General features: G+C 40.8%; 1 protein-coding gene across 1 annotated transcript; it reads right to left on the bottom strand.

Annotated features, from left to right (window-relative positions):
- Nucleotides 1–1,515: 1,515 nt before the first annotated feature.
- LOC104296496 (phospholipid scramblase family member 5) lies at nucleotides 1,516–14,136 on the bottom strand. Its single transcript, XM_009896304.2, has 8 exons — nucleotides 13,860–14,136; nucleotides 10,699–10,850; nucleotides 6,389–6,431; nucleotides 5,394–5,614; nucleotides 4,412–4,573; nucleotides 3,118–3,279; nucleotides 2,173–2,251; nucleotides 1,516–2,085 (listed from the first exon to the last, which is right to left on the bottom strand). The coding sequence occupies exons 1-7, from the start codon at nucleotides 13,870–13,872 to the stop codon at nucleotides 2,213–2,215; spliced, it is 792 nt and encodes a 263-aa protein (XP_009894606.2). The 5' UTR covers nucleotides 13,873–14,136; the 3' UTR covers nucleotides 1,516–2,085; nucleotides 2,173–2,212.
- Between the last annotated feature and the right edge of the window lie 4,803 nt (nucleotides 14,137–18,939).

Below are 18,939 nucleotides of genomic sequence, written 5' to 3'. Positions count from 1 at the left end.
GGGAAAGGCGACAGCAAGGGTTTCCCGGGAGTGCATAACGTCTGTAGACTGCAGCCTGATTGCACTGCTAAGAGTCACAGCCAAGGGCCAGCAGTTAAATGGTTAACAGATAATTATGATTGTCAGAGCTTGTTAACCACAATTATTTTCAAGACATATGTAAATCTGTATAAATACCTAAGTGTGCTATACAATCTAAAACATACTGTTTAAATCTACAAGCATTCCTGAGTTAATTTCACTATGGGAGCATTAGTTGCAACTTCCTGACTTCACTGTGTTTGAATTCATATCCATGAACATTAATTTAAAATTAGTCTAAATATTTGTTGGGAATTAATCATCTGATAAATTTAGATCTTTTTCATTTTTATGAATTATTCATCATTTCCTCGTCTTTCCGTTGATGTGTTGGTTGTTTGCAAGTATTGAATTACTAGTTCATGCTTTAAAAAAAAAAAAGATAATCTAACATTCCCAGTGATCTGTAAAATGTTCCACTTGGAGACTTGACTAGTGACTATGAAAGCATTTGGGTTTGCCACCAGTATTACATTACTCATTTGCTTTTCAATGGACCCATTAGAGGTTTTTAAGAGAGGCATAAGCAAGTTCATACAGAAAACAAAATCACAGAATCATAGAATCAGTCAGGGTTGGAAGGGACCTCAAGGATTATTTAGTTCCAACCCCCCCTGCCATGGGCAGGGACACCTCACACTAGATCAGGCTGCTCAGAGCCCCATCCAGCCTGGCCTTAAAAACCTCCAGGGATGGGGATTCTACCACCTCAAAATACCTTGCAGCAAAAAAACCCCGTATCAGCTGTTGTCTTGGAAGTTCCCACAAAGGAAGCTTGTATTAGTGAAAGTCTGTTGGTGGGAATGTTTGGGAGCAGTATGATGAGAAATCACTGAGAAATGAACAGCTAGGCAAAACTGCTGTCTGAAATAGAAAAGGCTCCTAGTGCACAGTCACAGAATCACCAAGGTTGGAAGAGACCTCAAAGATCATCAAGTCCAACCTGTCACCACAGACCTCATGACTAGACCATGGCACCAAGTGCCATGTCCAATCCCCTCTTGAACACCTCCAGGGATGGGGACTCCACCACCTCCCTGGGCAGCACATTCCAATGGCTAACAACTCTCTCTGGGAAGAACTTTCTCCTCACCTCCAGCCTAAACTTCCCCTGGCCTCAGCTTGAGACTGTGTCCTCTTGTCCTGGTGCTGAGCTTGCCAAAGGAAAAGAATAATTCTGTTCTCAGGTGACCTCAGCAAGTCTCAATGGAAAGTGATCAGCAACCAGATATTATAGAAAGAGGAACAAACTTTTTAAGGAAGGTCTTGAGGGGATTGCAGCAAGAACACTTAACCCTGGATAGTTCAAACTGCAGTGATTTGTGGTGCCTCTAGCACACTGAAGACCACCTCTCAAACCTTATGGCATGCCTTCAATAAAAAATAGTGGAAGAATAGATGTGCTTAATAGAGTTTGTGGTCCCCAGTCTAGTGCTGGAAGCCTAATTTCTGGCTGCCACTCATTATGCAAATCTTTGCCTTAATATTAATTTATTAGTAAACATAACTTCCCTTCTTTCAGCTCACTGACACAGATAGCATCTTGAATTTCCCATTGGATGATGTCTTTATATTTGTTATTTTCGATCTCAGTTTGTTACTGTTAATTAAATAACAAATGGGGAAATTACTTCTAAAATTATGAAAATGCAAAACCCCCAGAACACCCTCTCCTGTGGTTAGTAACTAGTACCAGCACTTGCAAAACATCAAAGGCTTCTCTAAAGATAGACTTTCATCAGTGATGCTGCAAGGCTTCATCTAATCTTTCATGATTTCCCATGCAAGAACATCAAAAGAGAACGAAGAGAATAACACTGTTCCAAAGCAACAGTGCTCTGTGTGAGAAGTATGTGTTTAGCCACAGCACAAATAAAATCTAAGTGGGAAATTATTATTTACATGAGATATATTTTAATAAATAGCATCATTAGCCCCCTGTCTTTTCCTACAAGGAACAAGGATTTGTGCAGTTCAAAATCGTGTCCAAAGCTCAAGGGATTTCTGGAAGAAAATGAAAAAGAATTAGAAAGTATCTAGACATAGAAGTCTTCAAAGCAAGAAGATCAATTTATGTTCATTTTTACTTACTGAAATGTATTCTGCATATTATATTGTTCCTGTGGTCTTGCTATAATGCATCCAAAGAGTGTTCAAAGAACATTAAGTCCTACAAATAAACAAATTGTGAATGCTGTGGAAGGAACAAGAAATGCAATGATTACTATCAAAGTCTTACTTGTAGACATTTGTTACATAAAGTAGTAAGATTAGTCATTACTCTGTCACTGAGCAACAGGAGCTTTGGAGGATACAATCTGAAAATCTTAAGTGCCTGAAGAGTTACCTTTCTGTCCTAATAAAAGCAGAAATTCTAAGCTGTTGTTGCTATTTTAAAGTAAATGCATTCCGGTGAATAACTTTAAAAGCTTCATCCTTTTGTTTTACATTCTCTGATGCAAGCATCACAGCTGATTTTGAAACCATTGCGGTTAAAATTAGCACCCTGACTTTGGCAAAAGAACTACACAGCAAGCATCAATTTGTAAGTCTAGAAAACGTGCATCTCAACACCATCTTTAACCTTAGACGTCAACATTCTTTTCATATCATTCTTATTATCACCTTCACAAAGGAATTTTTGTAAGAAAATTCCTATGACCTGAAGTTTTTATGTGCAATACTCGACAGAACTGTTGAAGTGGCACTCCGAGTTTGACATTATCACTAGAACTAACATAACTTTCATTCCTTCATTCAAACGCAACAGGTAAGGGGTTTGGAAGAGTTTGGTAGGTTTGACAGGTACGTTGATATTTGACCCTTCCATGCAAGACACTGAACTGCATATGGAATGCTATTTAAATGGTTTAATAACAAAAATTTAGGGACCTCAAGATGCTCAGCAAATAAGCAGTAGCAAGTTTGGCTTTCTACTGCACTTAGTGCCTCTGTGGAAACATAGCTGATGGCAAGACCCCTTTGATCGCAGCCAACCCAACTTTACACATTTAGCTCTTCGTTTTGCATACTTACAATGAGAAAGCAAGCACCAATCATTACTGCTTTGATTCTCACATCAAGATCTACAGGGACCTGGATTCCAAAGTTGGCAGTGTTGGTAAAGACATTGTTTACAAATCCAGACCAGTACTTGGAAATTTTGCCAATTGTTGACATCTCATTGAGAGCTTTTACCTGCACAAATGAAAAATATTCCCAAGTATAATGAATCAAGTACACACTCGTTGTATCCCTACAGAATTAATGACTGTGCCCTGGCACACAGAGTATGCTATAGTTGTCAGGAGTTTCTTTTATTCTTATCATTGAGATGCTCTGTTAGTGTCAGATTTGCCTTTAGGAGTAGCACGAGAAAAGATCTTTAAGAGCTGACAGAAAAGTGGAGAAAAGCAATTGTGAAAGTTTACAGCAATTTTGGTCTTCTTTCACAACGATTTTTTTTTGTCCTCTTGTGGTAGGTTGAGAGAGGGCCTAGCTCTCCCTCCCCCACAGAGAAAGAGACCACAGCTAACTCAGTCAGAGAAGCAAGCTATATTTACAAGCATATATGGAATGCAGGTTATATATAACACAATTTATACAGTATTTCTGATATGCTCTAAGTCTCAGCAGTACCATTGCTGCCTACAACTAACAGACAGGTTCTCAATCAGGTAGCCATCTGCACGTTCCTCTCAGTATACTCAAATTTCAGACAGTACCCACTGAAGTCCTCTGATCTGGCTAACAAGTTGATCAGCACAGAATCTCTTTTATGATTCCATAACTAAGGCAAAGTGCTTTGTTCGCATCAGAAAACTCTGTCCAGAGTTTCTTCAAGCATCTCCCATTCTCCTTCTCATCCCTTAAATATCTAAATACCTCCTCAAAATTATTTTTCACCTGATGAATGCAGTCAAATGGATGCAGATATATTACATGGTAATCCTGCCCATACCTCTCAGTCTGAGAGTAATGAAGGAAGCAAACTCAATGCCAGAGGCTTTAAGGGACTATGTGTCAGCTAACAGTGAATGTAGGGATGAAACCCTGAGCCTATCAAAATCAATGGCCCGGTGCTCACAGACTGCAGAGGACCAGGACTCCACTTGACAACATGTTTAATTCCTTGAAGAAATTGTCACTCCTCTCCAGAAGACATCTGTAGGAATCTGAGTGTACAAGTCAGGAACACACATTGCTCTGTTTCTGTTCCCTAATTACAGCAATGTGCATCATATTTCTAATGAGAGAATAACAATATTGAGTGAGCAATTTATTCAAAGTAGTAAAGCTTCAACATTCTTGACACTCATAAGAAACATACCTCAAAGTCAACGTCTTCAAAACAGCCACAAGTTGCACATGGGCCAATTATTTTTAGCACATCTTCTTTGCTTTCATTCTGTATAGTAAATTTTGGCAGGAAAGGGTCCCAGTTCTGCACAACGTACCCAGCTATTGTGCCCGGTGGGGACTGGACTTCTAACTAGCAAACAAAAGAAAACAAACAAACAAACAAAACACCCCACCTTACAAACTGGTTTAATGTTGGTGTATTTCTCCATAATAGTGTATTGCTTATATAATGACAACATAGTTATTTATTGAATACCATTACATATCTTTTTTACAAACTGTGAACTGAATATTACAAGGCTGTCTCTTAGTGGTTTTAAATATAGTGGACAACACAAGGCTGAAAAGCTGTAGCAGAAGCTAGTGTCTTACATATAAGATTTGATAGCATCAAAAATAAGGAGAAAAGATTTTCTATTCTATTGAATCTGCATTTTTCTCTCAAAACAGCTCATTTCAAACTTTTGCAGTTCCTTGGAGATATGTGGTCCTCAAGAGGCCAAGCCATGGAGTGAAGAATTGACCTCCTTGGAGAGTTGCTACTCAGTCGTACCCACACACACTAATGGCCTCCAGGGGGGGTTCATCCATCAGCTCTGGGAGTACAGTGGGTGAGTCCCATCTGTGGCACTAACAGCCCTTAGTCTGTATCAAAAAGCAATGTTTTGGGATGTCACCTGACTGGAGAGACAATCAGGCACAAAAGCTTTATTTGGGATGTCAGGAAAATAAGGTCCTATGAAAGGGAGGAGGCATGCTGATAATGTAACTCGCAAAAGGGCTCTGTTTATCCATAGTTACTTCTGAACGACGTCACTCAGTCCCCCAGGCTGAGAGGTGGGTGTGAATTCTTTCCTGCCATCCTGGCAGAGGTTGCAGGAGGCTTCATTAATTCTGTGCACATACAGCAAGAGGGATTCTCGGACAAAAGGCAATTAGGATTCACTCACCTCTTGCAAGAAGCAAGGGAACCAGCAGCTGTTGCATCTCAAGGGTCTGCTCACTGTAATTACTTCTCGACCAGTGTTATCAGCAATCCTTATGGTGAAAGCCCTTAGAGGTGAACACAGGTTACGATCAAAGCAATCGTTTTCTTCTACTGCAAAGTAAACTCTTTGTCCCAAATGGTTTTTTATCTCGTATTTGCTGGAGGTCTCTGTGCCAAGTATGCCTAATAAAGAAAACAAGTAGAATGCCACCTTAGTATAATGTTAGCATATATAGGTTGACATAAGTCCTAAAAATCTGGAGAACAGAGGCTGTTAAAAGTATCTTTGAGATAATGACACAAAGAAAGCATTTTGAAGGAATGTTTAGTTCAAAGGCTCAGATTTGCTGTAAAGTACATATCACAAGAGAGAATTCAGATCCTGAGGTTTGGTCTGGGTGATTTTGCTTACTTTATTATATGCAAAAAGTAACAATATGAGGCTGTCCTACTCTAGTGACAAAACTTTAATCCAATGAGGTATCCAAAAACCAAGCCAAGGACGTTTTTGAATGGGAGAAATATATAAGGAAATGTTTTACTCACAGAACTTTATACTCATACAGTAGTTTGAAACTCTGAGGTACCACGTAATAGAAATTCTTCTCTTTCATTTTGTGTCTTCTGAGTTTCCTTTATTTGCATTGCTAATCATAGCATGTTACTCCTTGTTAAAGACACTCGATTTTTCCATAGATTGGAAAGAGAGTTAAATTTTAAGGGGAGGTGTCTGAGGGAGAGAATTTAGGACTGGTGTAGTGATTACTCACTGTACTCTTTCCCTCCTCCTTGGTTTGCTGCACATCAGGCATAAAGTGAGCTTTCACCACAATAACATCACACTGCAGGTCTGATGCAAGGCAGCAATGATTTCAGTGAGGTGGGGGGCAACTTGAAAGCCTTTCGGAGACATCTGTGTGCCATCACTGTTGAAGACGAACAAGGATTGCACCATACCTTCAAGAAGGTCCACTTGCTGATGAATAATTATCCGGTCCAGCTGTTTACAAAAATAAACAAGATGATGTGTGTTAGGAAAGTCCGGGGCTGCCAGTGAGCACTTGTCTGTTTGTAGTGCTCATCTCCATTACTAGGATTTCTTTCTTTCCAGAGTGCACAAGCTGAGTGCCCGAGGGCTATCTCAAGTCACAATTTAGACATCTGTCTGAAATGGTGACTGAAGAGTATGACATTGGGTGCTGTGGTCATGAAATACATTTGAAGAAAAATAATCTTCACTGAAGGAGGGAGGAAAACAAAAGCAATGGAAAGATACATGTGAGAAGCAGGACCCACTTTTCACTCCTGTTCCTCCCTTCCTGGTCTTGGAGAGGTTGAGCCCCGTGGCAGTGCAGGAGTGAGTAAGTTTGAGCTCGAGCTCAAAACGTGCCGTAGCCATATCACAAAGGGCCCCACTGGAGCAGCAAAGCAATTGGGTGATGTCAATGACAGCATACATGAGCTTTCATGCTCTGATAACAGACCCTGGGCATTCTGCACCCTAAGTCTGGCAAATGGTCATGCCATGTTGCCAGAGTGAGCAACACAACAGCTCCCTAGAGAAACCCTTGGCTGGCTGAAAATGTCTTCTCCTGTGAGCTGGTTACAAATGAAAGAAAAAAAATCTCCTTGCCATGATCCCCAGCTTTGCTGTGCTTATGGTTCCTCTGACATCATTCTTTCTTAGAGAACAGTCATTAGATTATAAAACCAGCAAGACTTAATTTCAGTCTACCTTTCAGGTTTATGTGATTTTTTTATGCCTGTTTTATGTGATAGTTTAAGCTTTGGTAATCTCTTTTCCTTAAATTCCTGATAGGCAAATGCTTAGCACAGGACTGTGCCATTACTCACAGCTGCAGACAGAAAGCACACAGCAACCTTGAGACCAGCATGTTACAGCTCTCCAGCATCAGTACATTTTACATTTGATGACTCTTGCCTAGTACATATTCAAACTGTTGCAGCCATTTGTCAGTTCTAGTCATCTCCTGCAGCTAGTTCAGGCTGCAAAGAAAAGTTGTTAAAAGAGAAATCTTTCATTAATCTCTGAGATGTGCATGCTAGTAACTGAAAAAATAAAGAATATTTGCACTTTCTCCCAAGAACCTTTGCTGGTTGTTGTTTAGGTTTCATGAGAGGTGTGAGCTCTTATGGGAAGGGCTCTGCTGTTGGATAAAAAATTAGACAAGTTACAGATGGTAAGGATATTTTAATATGTGAGTACTGCTTTTAATATGGACCTATTTGGATCTGTCCCACATAGACTTTCACTTGGAAAAGAAAATTAAGAGCCTCAAGTGTTAAAATCTTTCTGTGGTTTTGGTCTGGGTGTTAGTTTATTGTAAACAATGGATAAACAATGTTGAGACAACATGACAGTACCACCTGTTAGGCTTGAAACCTTCCACTGGTTTCTGCAAGGCAGCTGATGCATCATTTATTGGTGCATTTGTTCATTAAGGGAATTCTGTGCTTGCATGTAAAAGCATCTAAAGCCTTTAGGTTTACAAGTGTCGGATATGTTAAAATTCTTTATGCACAGCTAATTCTCAGTATTCAGTTTTGTGAAGTGACTTTACATCTGTGCATTAATTTTGCATCTGACCACTGTAAACTAAGAAGCCTTTTACAAAATTGATTAAGCCTGAATGGTGGCAAAACGTGCTGGTTTGCTATGTGGAAAATCTTCTCCAAGGATTCATCAGTCTATTCCTGCCAAGAGAAAAGGCTCCCTCAACTTTTGTGACAGTTGCTGGATAATTCCTTGAACAATGGCTGTGATGAGGTTTATGAAACCTTATTTTGTAGGAAACTGTCATAGTTATAGAAAGCATAGTGTCCATTTGCCAAGGCAGAAGCAGTTTATTGCCCTTCTCTAGGCCATTTTGAACAGCTGAGCAAATTGCTGCTCGGCAAGACTGACTCTGGGTGTGTATTTGCAGAGTGAAATATTGCTCTTTGGCCTTAAGGTACAGTACAGATATTTTCTTATCCAAGATTATCTCTGTGTCCTAGAACTGCTGTTTAGAATAAGACAGTAGGAATCTTTCTGAGATTCATTAAATTTGAATAGAGTCAAACATAACACAGTCATTTGAAGAAATATCCTCATTTTTCTCAAATCTATCCAGCTATCTTCCCCTCTCCTGCTGGAAATAATACCAGAATCTCATTTCTGTTTGCTATGCTGTATTTATTCATAACTGCTTGCTATATAATCTGTCTTCTGGTAATATAATTCTATAAATTAAATGTTTCTCCCACAAGTTGTTTACTCTTCTAAGTACTCTGTCATGTTCCCTCTCTGGCAGTGTTAGACTGAAAATTAAAGAATTGCAGTCATTTTTTTCAAGCAGATTCTCAGTTCCCCATATCCTTCCAATAGCACAAGTCTGTTTCCATTTCAGTTTGGATCCATCTTTTCCCAATAAACACAGAAGCAGAAGGATGCACACAGTATTTCACTCTTTCCAATGGCATCAAAATTTCCCAGTTCTGCTGGAAACATCTTAATTCGAGAACTTCATTATATGAAAATCTCTTAGTCCATCAGGATAAATCCCAAGGGACTACCCTGGCAGCTGTGAGTCCCAGATTCATTCTTCAGGCAGCCCTCTTCCTGCTGGTTGGATTTCCTTTCTGCTCCCATCTATCCTGTATGAACTTGTTTCAAGCAGTCTGACTTCAGCATCACACACCAAAATGTTCTGCAAAGCACAGCAACTCTAGCTGTGGGTATATGCAACTAATCAGCACTGCACACATGCTTCCATTTTAGAGATGGTAGAGAAAATGAAGACTACTTAGTGAGGGGTGCAGCACAGATATATGCTTATTGGGCCAAGAACAAGCAGGAATTAGGTCTGGAGTTCTAGTTCTGACAGCAACTTACTCTTTTTTTTTTTGCTTTTGTGTCTGTCAGAGTAATAGAATTTGTTTGCCTGCATTGTATGGGTAAATCTGCAGTATAATTCATGTTCATACAGGAGACTGTACAGACTAACCACCCAAGTATTTACTATCACAATCACTTTCAGACTAAAAAATGTAGCTCCCACCGTCCTTGAGCAAATGTTCATGTAATTGACAACACATATCATTCTGTGCATGGGCACCATGAAATGAAAATCGTAACTCTGCATGAATCATTGTTTCTGAAGGGTTTCACAGCTTCATTAGCTAAGTAACTTAGTTCCAAATATAAAATACATTCAATTTCTGCTTCTGTACAAAACCACTAGAAATGTGTATCTAAAGGACATACCTAGAGTGAAACAGACATTTCCCAGCATAACCAAGATGCAAATACCACAGCAGCCTGTGCATCAGAATCACAGCCTGGGGATCTGATTCTGTTCCTGTCCATACCAGGCAGGATGTATGATGTGTTACTCAGCATATAAGAGAGTGGCAGAATCCAGCCATATGTGAAATACAAACTGGGGTAAGTGTCAAAACAGTAGCAGGGGCTGACCCTCCCAATAAAAGGTAGGAAGAGATTATATCTCTGAGACAGAGCTGCAGATCATCACTGGGCTGAGCTCCAGAAGCTGAGAGGTTTCACATAGCAGTCCCACATTTTGCAGTAGGATAGAAAATACTTCAGCGTTCCCTTTCCATAACCTGCCTTTGCTGTACCTGTCTGCTGCTATTTTCAAGCATTTCCCTCTCTCAGGCAGTAGCCCTTTCCTGCCCCACAACCCAACACAGAGTGGGTGTGGATTTGTAGCCACCCAGGCGTATACTCACAAAGTTGTCTTCTTGGGACCTTGCCTTGCCAGGACATTATCTAACCTGAAGAGCACTATCAGAAGGAAAACTCCTTCATGTTCCTCAAAGGATGTGTTATAAGGAGGTAACAACTCCTTCATACACTGCCTGGTTTAGTCTTTTTGAGGCCAGATGGAGTTTGATAGCAATTTTCCTATGGAAGGAAGAGGGTGAGCTCTTATGAAACTGGAAGGAAATGGAGAGGACAAAGAGCATGCCCTAGAAAACTTCCTAGAGGAAAGAAGAACATGCTTCTGGTGCAAGGAGAGCTGCATGCACAACAAATGAATTTCTATGAAACTGAATGACAGCAATGAAGAAAGGACTTGCCATTCCTACACTTCTTATTTCATAGTAGTATCAAACAGCAAAAAAGCCCCTCTGTCTCCACCTGTCCCTCCCCCAAGAAAAGATTCAACAATCCCATCCCATAAGATGTCAACCAACTCTATGAGGAAAACAAAGCAGTCCTAACATTTGGAAAGATTCAAGACCTTGTTCAGGTACTCCAGACCTGGTGGCAAGTTATGAGCATGTGATGTTTGCTTCCAGAGACTTGTCGGTTCAATAGACTTATTCTGTTCATGAAGGTCAGAAGAACCAAGGGAGTAATCCTTAAATAATCTGTTGGCTTGTGGCTGATATTCTGCAGGAAAAGAAGGGGGAAAAAAATTAACAGTGCACTTGCAGCCCAGAAGACCAACCGTATCTTGGGATGCATCAAAAGAAGTGTGACCAGCAGGATGAGAGAGGTGATTCTGCCCCTCTGCTCTCGTGAGATCCCACCTGGAGTACTGTGTAAAGTTCTGATGCCCCCAGCATAAGAGGGACGTGGAGCTGCTGGAGTGGGTCCAGAGGAGGGCCACAAAGATGATCAGAAGGCTGGAGAACTTCCCCTGTGGGGACAGGCTGCGAGAATTAGGGCTGTTCAGCCTGGAGAAAAGAAAAGATGTTATAGCAGCCTTCCAGCACCTGAAGAGGCTTACAAGAAAGCTGGGAAGGGGCTTTTTACAAAGGCATGTAGTGATAGGATGAAATAAAATGGCTTTAAGCTACAGAAGGGTAGATTTAGACCAGGTATTAGGAAGAAATTCTTTGCAGTGAGTGTGGTGAGACACTGGAACAGGTTGCCCAAGGAGGCTGTGGATGCACCCTCCCTGGAGATGTTCAAGGCCAGGTTGGACAATGCCTTGAGCAACCTGATCTAGTGGAAGGTGTTCCTGCCCATGGGGGGAATTAGAACTAGATGATCTTCAAGGTCTCTTCCAACTTAAACTGTTCTGTGAATGAAGAGGGCCAAACAACAGCTAGCTGCTTGGATCAAAACTGGAGCAATAATGTCACGTTCTGCCTGTGACTACATCAGCATTTTAATTTAGGTCAGGAGTGAGGATCTGAAACAAATCTCCTGACAGTCCAACACTGATCCACTCTAGAAAACAGTCTTAGCATATGCAAAGTGGCATCACTGTAGGTGAAGCTAAACTGGGAGAGCATCTAATCTCCTTTGACAGTGAGCCCTCTCTGCTGCACTCACACACAGGATAGCCACAACCTCCTCTGAACAGGTTGCACAGCTCAGCTCCCTGTGAGCCGCTAAAGTACACTGAGCTGATGAGGGCTTGCTTTCTAGCCTCTTGAGAGCATGCATATTTTCTCTTAATTAGAGATAACCTTTCAAGAGATATCAGATTTCCCAAGCTGGATGTTACAACCCTGGTAATATAATCTACACCGCCTCATACAGTGTATTATTCATTGCTATCTTAATGAAAAGATCAGATGTTGTTAAGCTGTGTTTTCTGGTTTGCTGTTTCAAACACATGCTTTAGGACACAGTGATGATTATGTTGGCTAGCACTGTGAAGGTAATGGGAGTATTAATTGTTACAGACACCTGTATGCCCACACCCCTTCACTGCACCCTGCAGTGCAGTGACCACCTCAGCCATTTGATTCTCAACAAGCTCCTGCTGGTTTTACTATAAGCATCTTTCCACAGCCTTCAGCAACACTGGCACTGCTAGAACAAGGGCAAGTTGAAGCTCTCCACATATAAATGGCAAATCCCTGTATTAAGCTGAGTGCCAAGGCTTTGGCAGTAAAATAGTCCTCAAACATCATTTTTATCTCATATATGATGATGGGGTTTAAGGTCCAGAAGGAATTTCAGATGTAAGTCTGAAGTTCTCTTTTGCTGTTATGAGTTTAAAGGAGATCCTTTGACATTATTTGAACTCACTGTGGCTGATTCATCATTTAAATCATATTTTGATCTTAATTTGTCTTTGCAGCCACTGCTTGCTTTCAAAGTCTGCGACCACAGGAAGAAGAAGTAACCCCTTCTAATTTGTAGCTGGCTGTTAAAAATGTATAACTGGGTAATAAATATTTCATATGCTCTTCTGCATCATTTTACCTCACAGGGATCTGTTACTGCCATAACTCTTGTTACATGAAATGCCATGAAGTGGCCAAGTGTTATTCTCCAATAATAACGAGAGAAAAAGACAACAAATTGCAGCTCTACCTGTCAAATTTTAAGTTGTGTAAAAATCAAACAGTAAATACATTAAATATTGATGACAATCCGAGCTACTCTGACACTTCATCTGTTTTTGTGGATGTTTGCCATTTCATATATGGTATGGAAAAACTTAGAAGTTACTGTATGATACAGTGAGCATTCTGTACAAACAAATTATTGTGGAGTTACTTGTTCTTGGAATGAGTATATTATCAAGTTCCTTCATTATGGAAACCAAAGTAATGGTGTGTAACATGTTCTGCTTTTGTTATCAGCTATGCATTCACAATACACCAACCTAGATCTTTTGATATAGCTAAAGATCAGCAAAATGAACACAAAACAAGTATATGACAGGTGTATAACCTGCTTTCATTGCTGTAAGTGCAGAATGCCTTGAGTATTTGGGGGGCAACAAAGAGGGGAAAAATATGGCAAACAAACAGATGTTGAAACTCCCTGGGCCAACATCTCCCTCTGAATATCACAAAGAAGTGACCTCTGTGAGTTACATTTGTGGTAAGAAAAAAATCTTTGTGTCCTTCTGCTTAATCTTTGAAAGTGTGGAGAAAATCACTTTAGAAGGCTGGTAGATCAGCGTGCTGCAATGGTTGCCTATAGCCCTAAGTACCCAACCAGTTGCTGCTAAAAGACAATACATGACAAAGACAAACCCAGATAAATGTAGTCTGATTAAATTCAGTTATTCTTCAGGTATTTATTTTCTCTATGTGGTTATCAGGACTTTGGCCATTTTTTAAGAGTGAAAAGCATTTGCTGGCTTGGTATTTTCAACATGAATGGGGAAGAAATGTACAAAACCAGGGCTCAGTACCTGCCCTTCCCACATATTCTGTGCTGACAGGTTTAAGCACTGAGATACAAACAATTTTCTGGCTGAACGCAAACACTAGCGCTTTATAACAAATAACATTCTAGTACAGATTTTAGTTTCCTTAGGAGCCTCTTGAATTCTGAAAAATTAAAGGCAGGCAAAACAACTGTGATTTGGCTGATGTGGTTTTAGCCTGAAATTCTCATTTCATCAGACTGCTGATTGCTGGAAACATACAAGACTGTAGTCTTCTGTAAACATGATCTAAAAATACAGACTATAGATGCACTTACCTTGAGAGGCCATGAAGCTTCTGAGCTACTTCTTCAAAGGAAGCCAGGTTAAAAAGAAAAGGCTTTTCTTGTTGCAGCAAAGAAAAAAGAGCACAGCATGCACAAAACTTCAGAAGGTGTCTGTCTACTTCATATCAGCTTACAAAGAACTGGAGGAAATGTTTTGCCTTTCTCATGTTCCAGAACACTGCATTTTACGTTGACGGACAACAGGGGGAGATGATGCTAACAAACAAGAAAAACATTCATTTCAAGTCATTTGCACCAATGGAAAGAGGAAAAAGTGTTCTGTGAATACAAAGAAGCAAAACTTCAATGTAACCACTGGCTAACTGAACACACAGACCCAAAATTTTGCTTTATGTTGTATATATATAATCTAAGAGTACAAGACTTCCATCTTTTTAATTCAATATTTCTGTTTCTGTTTCTACAGAGTATCCAGACAGAAGAGCTAATTACCTGCATTTCCTTACTACTAGCCCCCAGTCAATGTTTCCCATGCACAGAGCAGGAAAAGCTACCTTGAACTTCTCTGTATTCCACCTGTGTAACATCAGCCTCCCCTACAAGGGTTGTCATGCTTACATCCAGACACAGACAATGATCCTGTACCCTCCCCTTCACCACCCACCCATGCAGGTGTCTCCTGATCCATATGAGGTTTTAAAACTGGATTTGGAGGATTAAACCAGTCTGGCTGCACTTTGCCCCAGAGAAGCGCCGGTCGTGTAATAATCCGCATTGCACTGGGAGGAAAGGAGGAGGGAGAGAGTAACCTTAACTTACCAGCTCACATTTCTGCCTCAGGCTCCCAAGTCACCATGGAGAACATCACATGTGCAATCTGCAGACAAATATGACACATGGCTGCATAAATGGCAGAGTCCAGCAGAGCAGAATGAGGTGTTGGGAGACCATTTTCTGTACTTTCTGTTACAGTCAAGTCCCACTGGTTTGAAATGCGCTGTAGGAGCACGTCTGAGCAGATCTAATTCCTTGAGTTTACAGTTCAGGAAGATGCTGAGGAGGATTCTCTGAATGAAGAACACAGAAAACCCCTCCAACCTCCCCTTTCCCCCTCAAATTATATGTCAGATGATTGTTATTGACTATTGGCTCAGAGGAGACCTTATTGCTGTCTACAACTACCTGAAGAGAGGTTGTAGACAGGTGGGCGTTGATCTCTTCTCCCAGGCAACCACCAAGAGAACAAAAGGACAGAGTCTCAAGCTGCACCATGGGAAGTTTAGGCTGGATGTTAGGAAGAAGTTCTTCACAGAAAGAGTGATTGGCCATTGAAATGGGCTGCCCAGGGAGGTGGTGGAGTCACTCTCCCTGGAGTTGTTTAAGAAGAGACTGGATGAGGCACTTGGTGCCATGGTTTAGTTGATTAGAGGGTGTTGGCTGATGGGTTGGACTTGATGACCACTAAGGTCTTTTCCAACCTGGTTAATTCTATTCTGGTCTATTCTATTTTAGGAAATGCAAGGGCCTCAGGTCTACCTTGTGGAACATATGAAAATCTGGCTATGTGAAATTTCCCAGGAGTTGATCATTGCCTGCTTGAGAAATATCTGGGTGCAGCGGCAGCACAGCTCAACCCAGCAGCTAGTCCCTGCTGCATTCACCCCTGGGAACACCAGTTCAAGGAATAGAGTAGCCCACAGATAAAAGCTTTGGTTGTTGAAAAATTGGTACTAAAAATACTTCTGGACCAGGAAAAAGTTTGACATTCTTTTCTTCCTGACAAGGACGTGCTGTTTTGGGGCTGAGTATCTAACCTAGAGAAGAGACAAAAAGCTTAAACAGAGGAGAAAGGAGAAGGAAAGCTCTGGATAAATATAGTAAATCTAACTTTGAAAATTACAGATGAAAACTCAGATGAGAAGGCAGTCATCTACCTTTAAAAAAAAATGACAAATACTTACTTTACTTCCTAGAAAACCAAGTGTACAAAGCAAGTGTAGTATGTTAAGAAAAGCGTCTAAGACAAAACATACTAAACATATACATGCTGAAAGAAGACACTTCAAGCAATCATAATCATTTTTGAAAAGTCCAAGCAGCTCAGTTGCTGACCTGGAGGAGCACATGGACACCAGCCAGCACAGCTTGTCTGTGATGCACTCAGTAGCTGTAATACAGAAGCAGTCCCAGTGATTTCTGCAGCGGCTCTGGGCTCTGGGACAGGAGAGCCTGGTGGTGCTGGGGGGTGTTGCCACCATGGGATGGGCACCTGGGCAAGAGCAGCCACAGTGGCACAAGCAGGTCCACCTGTCTACAGGAGCCAGATTTTATTACCTTGCCATTCATGAAACATACATTTCCCTGAAGCAGTTCTGCCCCAAAGAACTATTTTTCTGTCATTACCTACAAAATTGCAGTAACTAGGTAATAGAAAGATATAAAACTTGGCTTGAAGAACATTTTATGTTTTCCATTTCCTTCACAAATTTCCAGATATCTATAATGTCCTCTCTTACCCTATTCTTTTTGGTTTATTCTGAAGCAATAATTTTAGTAGGTTACATAAAGAGATTTCTGCAGGATTTGTAAGCAATAGTCTTGCACTGAATAGGTCCTTACAAGGAAAATTACTTATTTAATAATTTCTTTGATCTGAATGTTTGGGGTTTTGGCTGGGGGTTTCTGTTGTTTGAGGTTTTTTTGTTTGTTTGCTTGTTTTAAGTAAACATTCACATATTACTCAAAATCTGCTCCAGCTGTGATTAAAAGCAGCCTCACTAAGGACTTCAGAAACAGAAGACTTAATCATATTTATCCAGGCACATACTCTGGTGTATTTAAAAATGCACACAAAAATATGACTTAGGAAATCAGGACAAACACTTAAAGAATTGCATACAGCTATTTCTAGCTATGACTTAAGGATTTCAGGGAGCAGCATGCAGGCATCCTGAAACACACCTGAAACCTTACTGAGCAATGCCTGAGCTTATGTATTGCTAAGAGGGGTGATCACTATCACCCATTTTCATTTTCAATTTCCTTCCCTCAGAATATTAATTGTCACCAGGATTAAAATGTGTTGTTACTGCCAAATTTTTAACAGGAAATTATACAGCCTTCCTAGGATTGCCTTTAGTACAGGAAGAAATACTGAGTGTGAGCATAAGTATTAGACAGAGACCCAGCACAATAAGAAGCTCCAAGTTAAGTATTGTTACTCACTGTTGTTTTATGCATTGGAGAAAACAATCAAACAAAAAGAAACTCAGTTTCTTAAATCAGCTACCGTCAAGCACGAATCTCACCTTGAACTTTGGTTTGTGAGGCATCCTGCTTCAGCCCGTGGCTACGGTAACTCCTCCCCTCCAGAGGCGTCTGCAGTTGTGCTGAAATACTGCAGTCAGCATCCTGGCACCGGCAGCGCTGACCGGCTGGCTTGCCAGTCAATTCCCGTGCTGACAGCACATGGTGCTGCAGAACAGGCTTCTCTTATTTGTCTCTCGGCGGTACGTTTATATGCCACAAGGTGACTGTTGTGCACGAATTAATAGAAAATATACCCTTGAAAATAACAATGTTTAGCAATCTGCTGTTTATTTTGCATTTGACTGAACTGGGAGAAATGGGATCAAAACAGCAATCTTAAAATGAAGGTGTAAGAAAGAGCAAGAGGGAAAAAAAACCCTTTCAAACACTTGCATTTAGAAATAGTAAATAGGTACTGAATATGTATCAGAAATTACAATGCTGCCCACAGCAAGTATTGATATGGGTCAGAACTTAAATATATGTCAGCAAAATACTGCAATCAACCTGAAATTCATAAACCAGCTTCCATATGCAATTTTGGCAGAGTAAGTGGAGAAGGCTTTGGGAGTGTTTTGTTTGGTTGCTGGTTTGTTTTGGGTTTGTTTGGGTTTGTTTTTTTGGGGGGGAGGGGGGGTTGTGGTGGGTTTGGTTTGGGGTTTTTTGTGTTTGGTTGGGGTTTTGTTGTCGTTTGGGGGTGGGGGTTTTTGATTTGGTTTGGTTTGGTGGGGGAAGCCAGTGCTTGATTTTTGGGTTTGTCAGGTTTGGGGGAGTCACAAGCTTTTGTTATTTTGTTTGTTTGTTTTAAATCATCAGTAAAATCTTATGAAAATACAGCACCCCAAGGAGCTGTGGGCACTGCTGGTGAGCACTGCCTCGTGCCCATTCTGGTTTCCTGGCAGTTCTGAAATACCTGCATTAAATCATTAGTCCAAAATCATAGAAACATGGAATCATAGAATCAATAAGGTTGGAAAAGACCTCAAAGATCATCAAGTCCAACCTGTCACCCAAGACCTCATGACTACTAAACCATGGCACCAAGTGCCATGTCCAATCCCTTTTTGAACACCTCCAGGGGTGATGACTCCACCACCTCCCTGGGCAGCCCATTCCAACAGCTAACAACTCTCTCTGTGAAGAACTTACTCCTCACCTCCAGCCTAAACTTCCCCTGGTGCAGCTTGAGACTGTGTCCTATTGTTCTGGTGCTGGTTGCCTGGGAGAAGAGACAAACCCCCTCCTGGCTACAACCACCCTTCAGGTAGTTGTAGACGGCAATAAGGTCTCCCCTGAGCCTCCTCTACTGAATTGAAGACCAGATCCAGATCCAAATATTTCAGTTTGAATCATATTTAAAAAGGTTTTAAGGTAAAAGAAAGGAAAACGTGACAATGAAGAGTTTGGTTTATGTAGGCAGTCCAATGTGATTTAAGCAAAAATAAGGCCCAAAAGGAGCTGCGTGCAAGACCTGAATGCATCTTGCACCAAACCAGGTACCAAGCATTCTCTTTGGTTATGAAGAAATCTGAAACTGATCTCTCATCTCTGAGTGAAGTTGACCTAATTAATGAGAAATCTGAGGGGTTTGGTTTTGTTTTAATCTATCTTGAGGCTGTTCTACTCCAGGTAAATATCCTGTAATATCCATTAAGTTTGAGTCTCAGAGTGAATAACCTTATAGCTCTTCCAGAACACTCCTGGAATGCATATAAAGTTCACTGCTTTAACTGTGTGTTGGAAACAAAGACCTTTTATGCCTCTTTTCTGCTTTCTTCAGGAAACGCTACTGTGATTGATC

Source organism: Dryobates pubescens, chromosome 32, assembly GCF_014839835.1.
Source record: "Dryobates pubescens isolate bDryPub1 chromosome 32, bDryPub1.pri, whole genome shotgun sequence".
Taxonomy (NCBI): domain Eukaryota; kingdom Metazoa; phylum Chordata; class Aves; order Piciformes; family Picidae; genus Dryobates; species Dryobates pubescens.
Note: the sequence above shows the minus strand (reverse complement) of the source record. Positions and strands in the feature narration are given on the sequence as shown.

Excerpts from the sequence above, each read along its gene's own strand:
- LOC104296496 (XM_009896304.2), bottom strand. Across the intron at positions 5,615-6,388 it reads GCAAGTGGACCTTCTTGAAG|GCATACTTGGCACAGAGACC; the intron begins GTATGGTGCAAT and ends TTTCTTTATTAG. Across the intron at positions 4,574-5,393 it reads TCCCTTGCTTCTTGCAAGAG|TTAGAAGTCCAGTCCCCACC; the intron begins GTGAGTGAATCC and ends TTTGTTTGCTAG.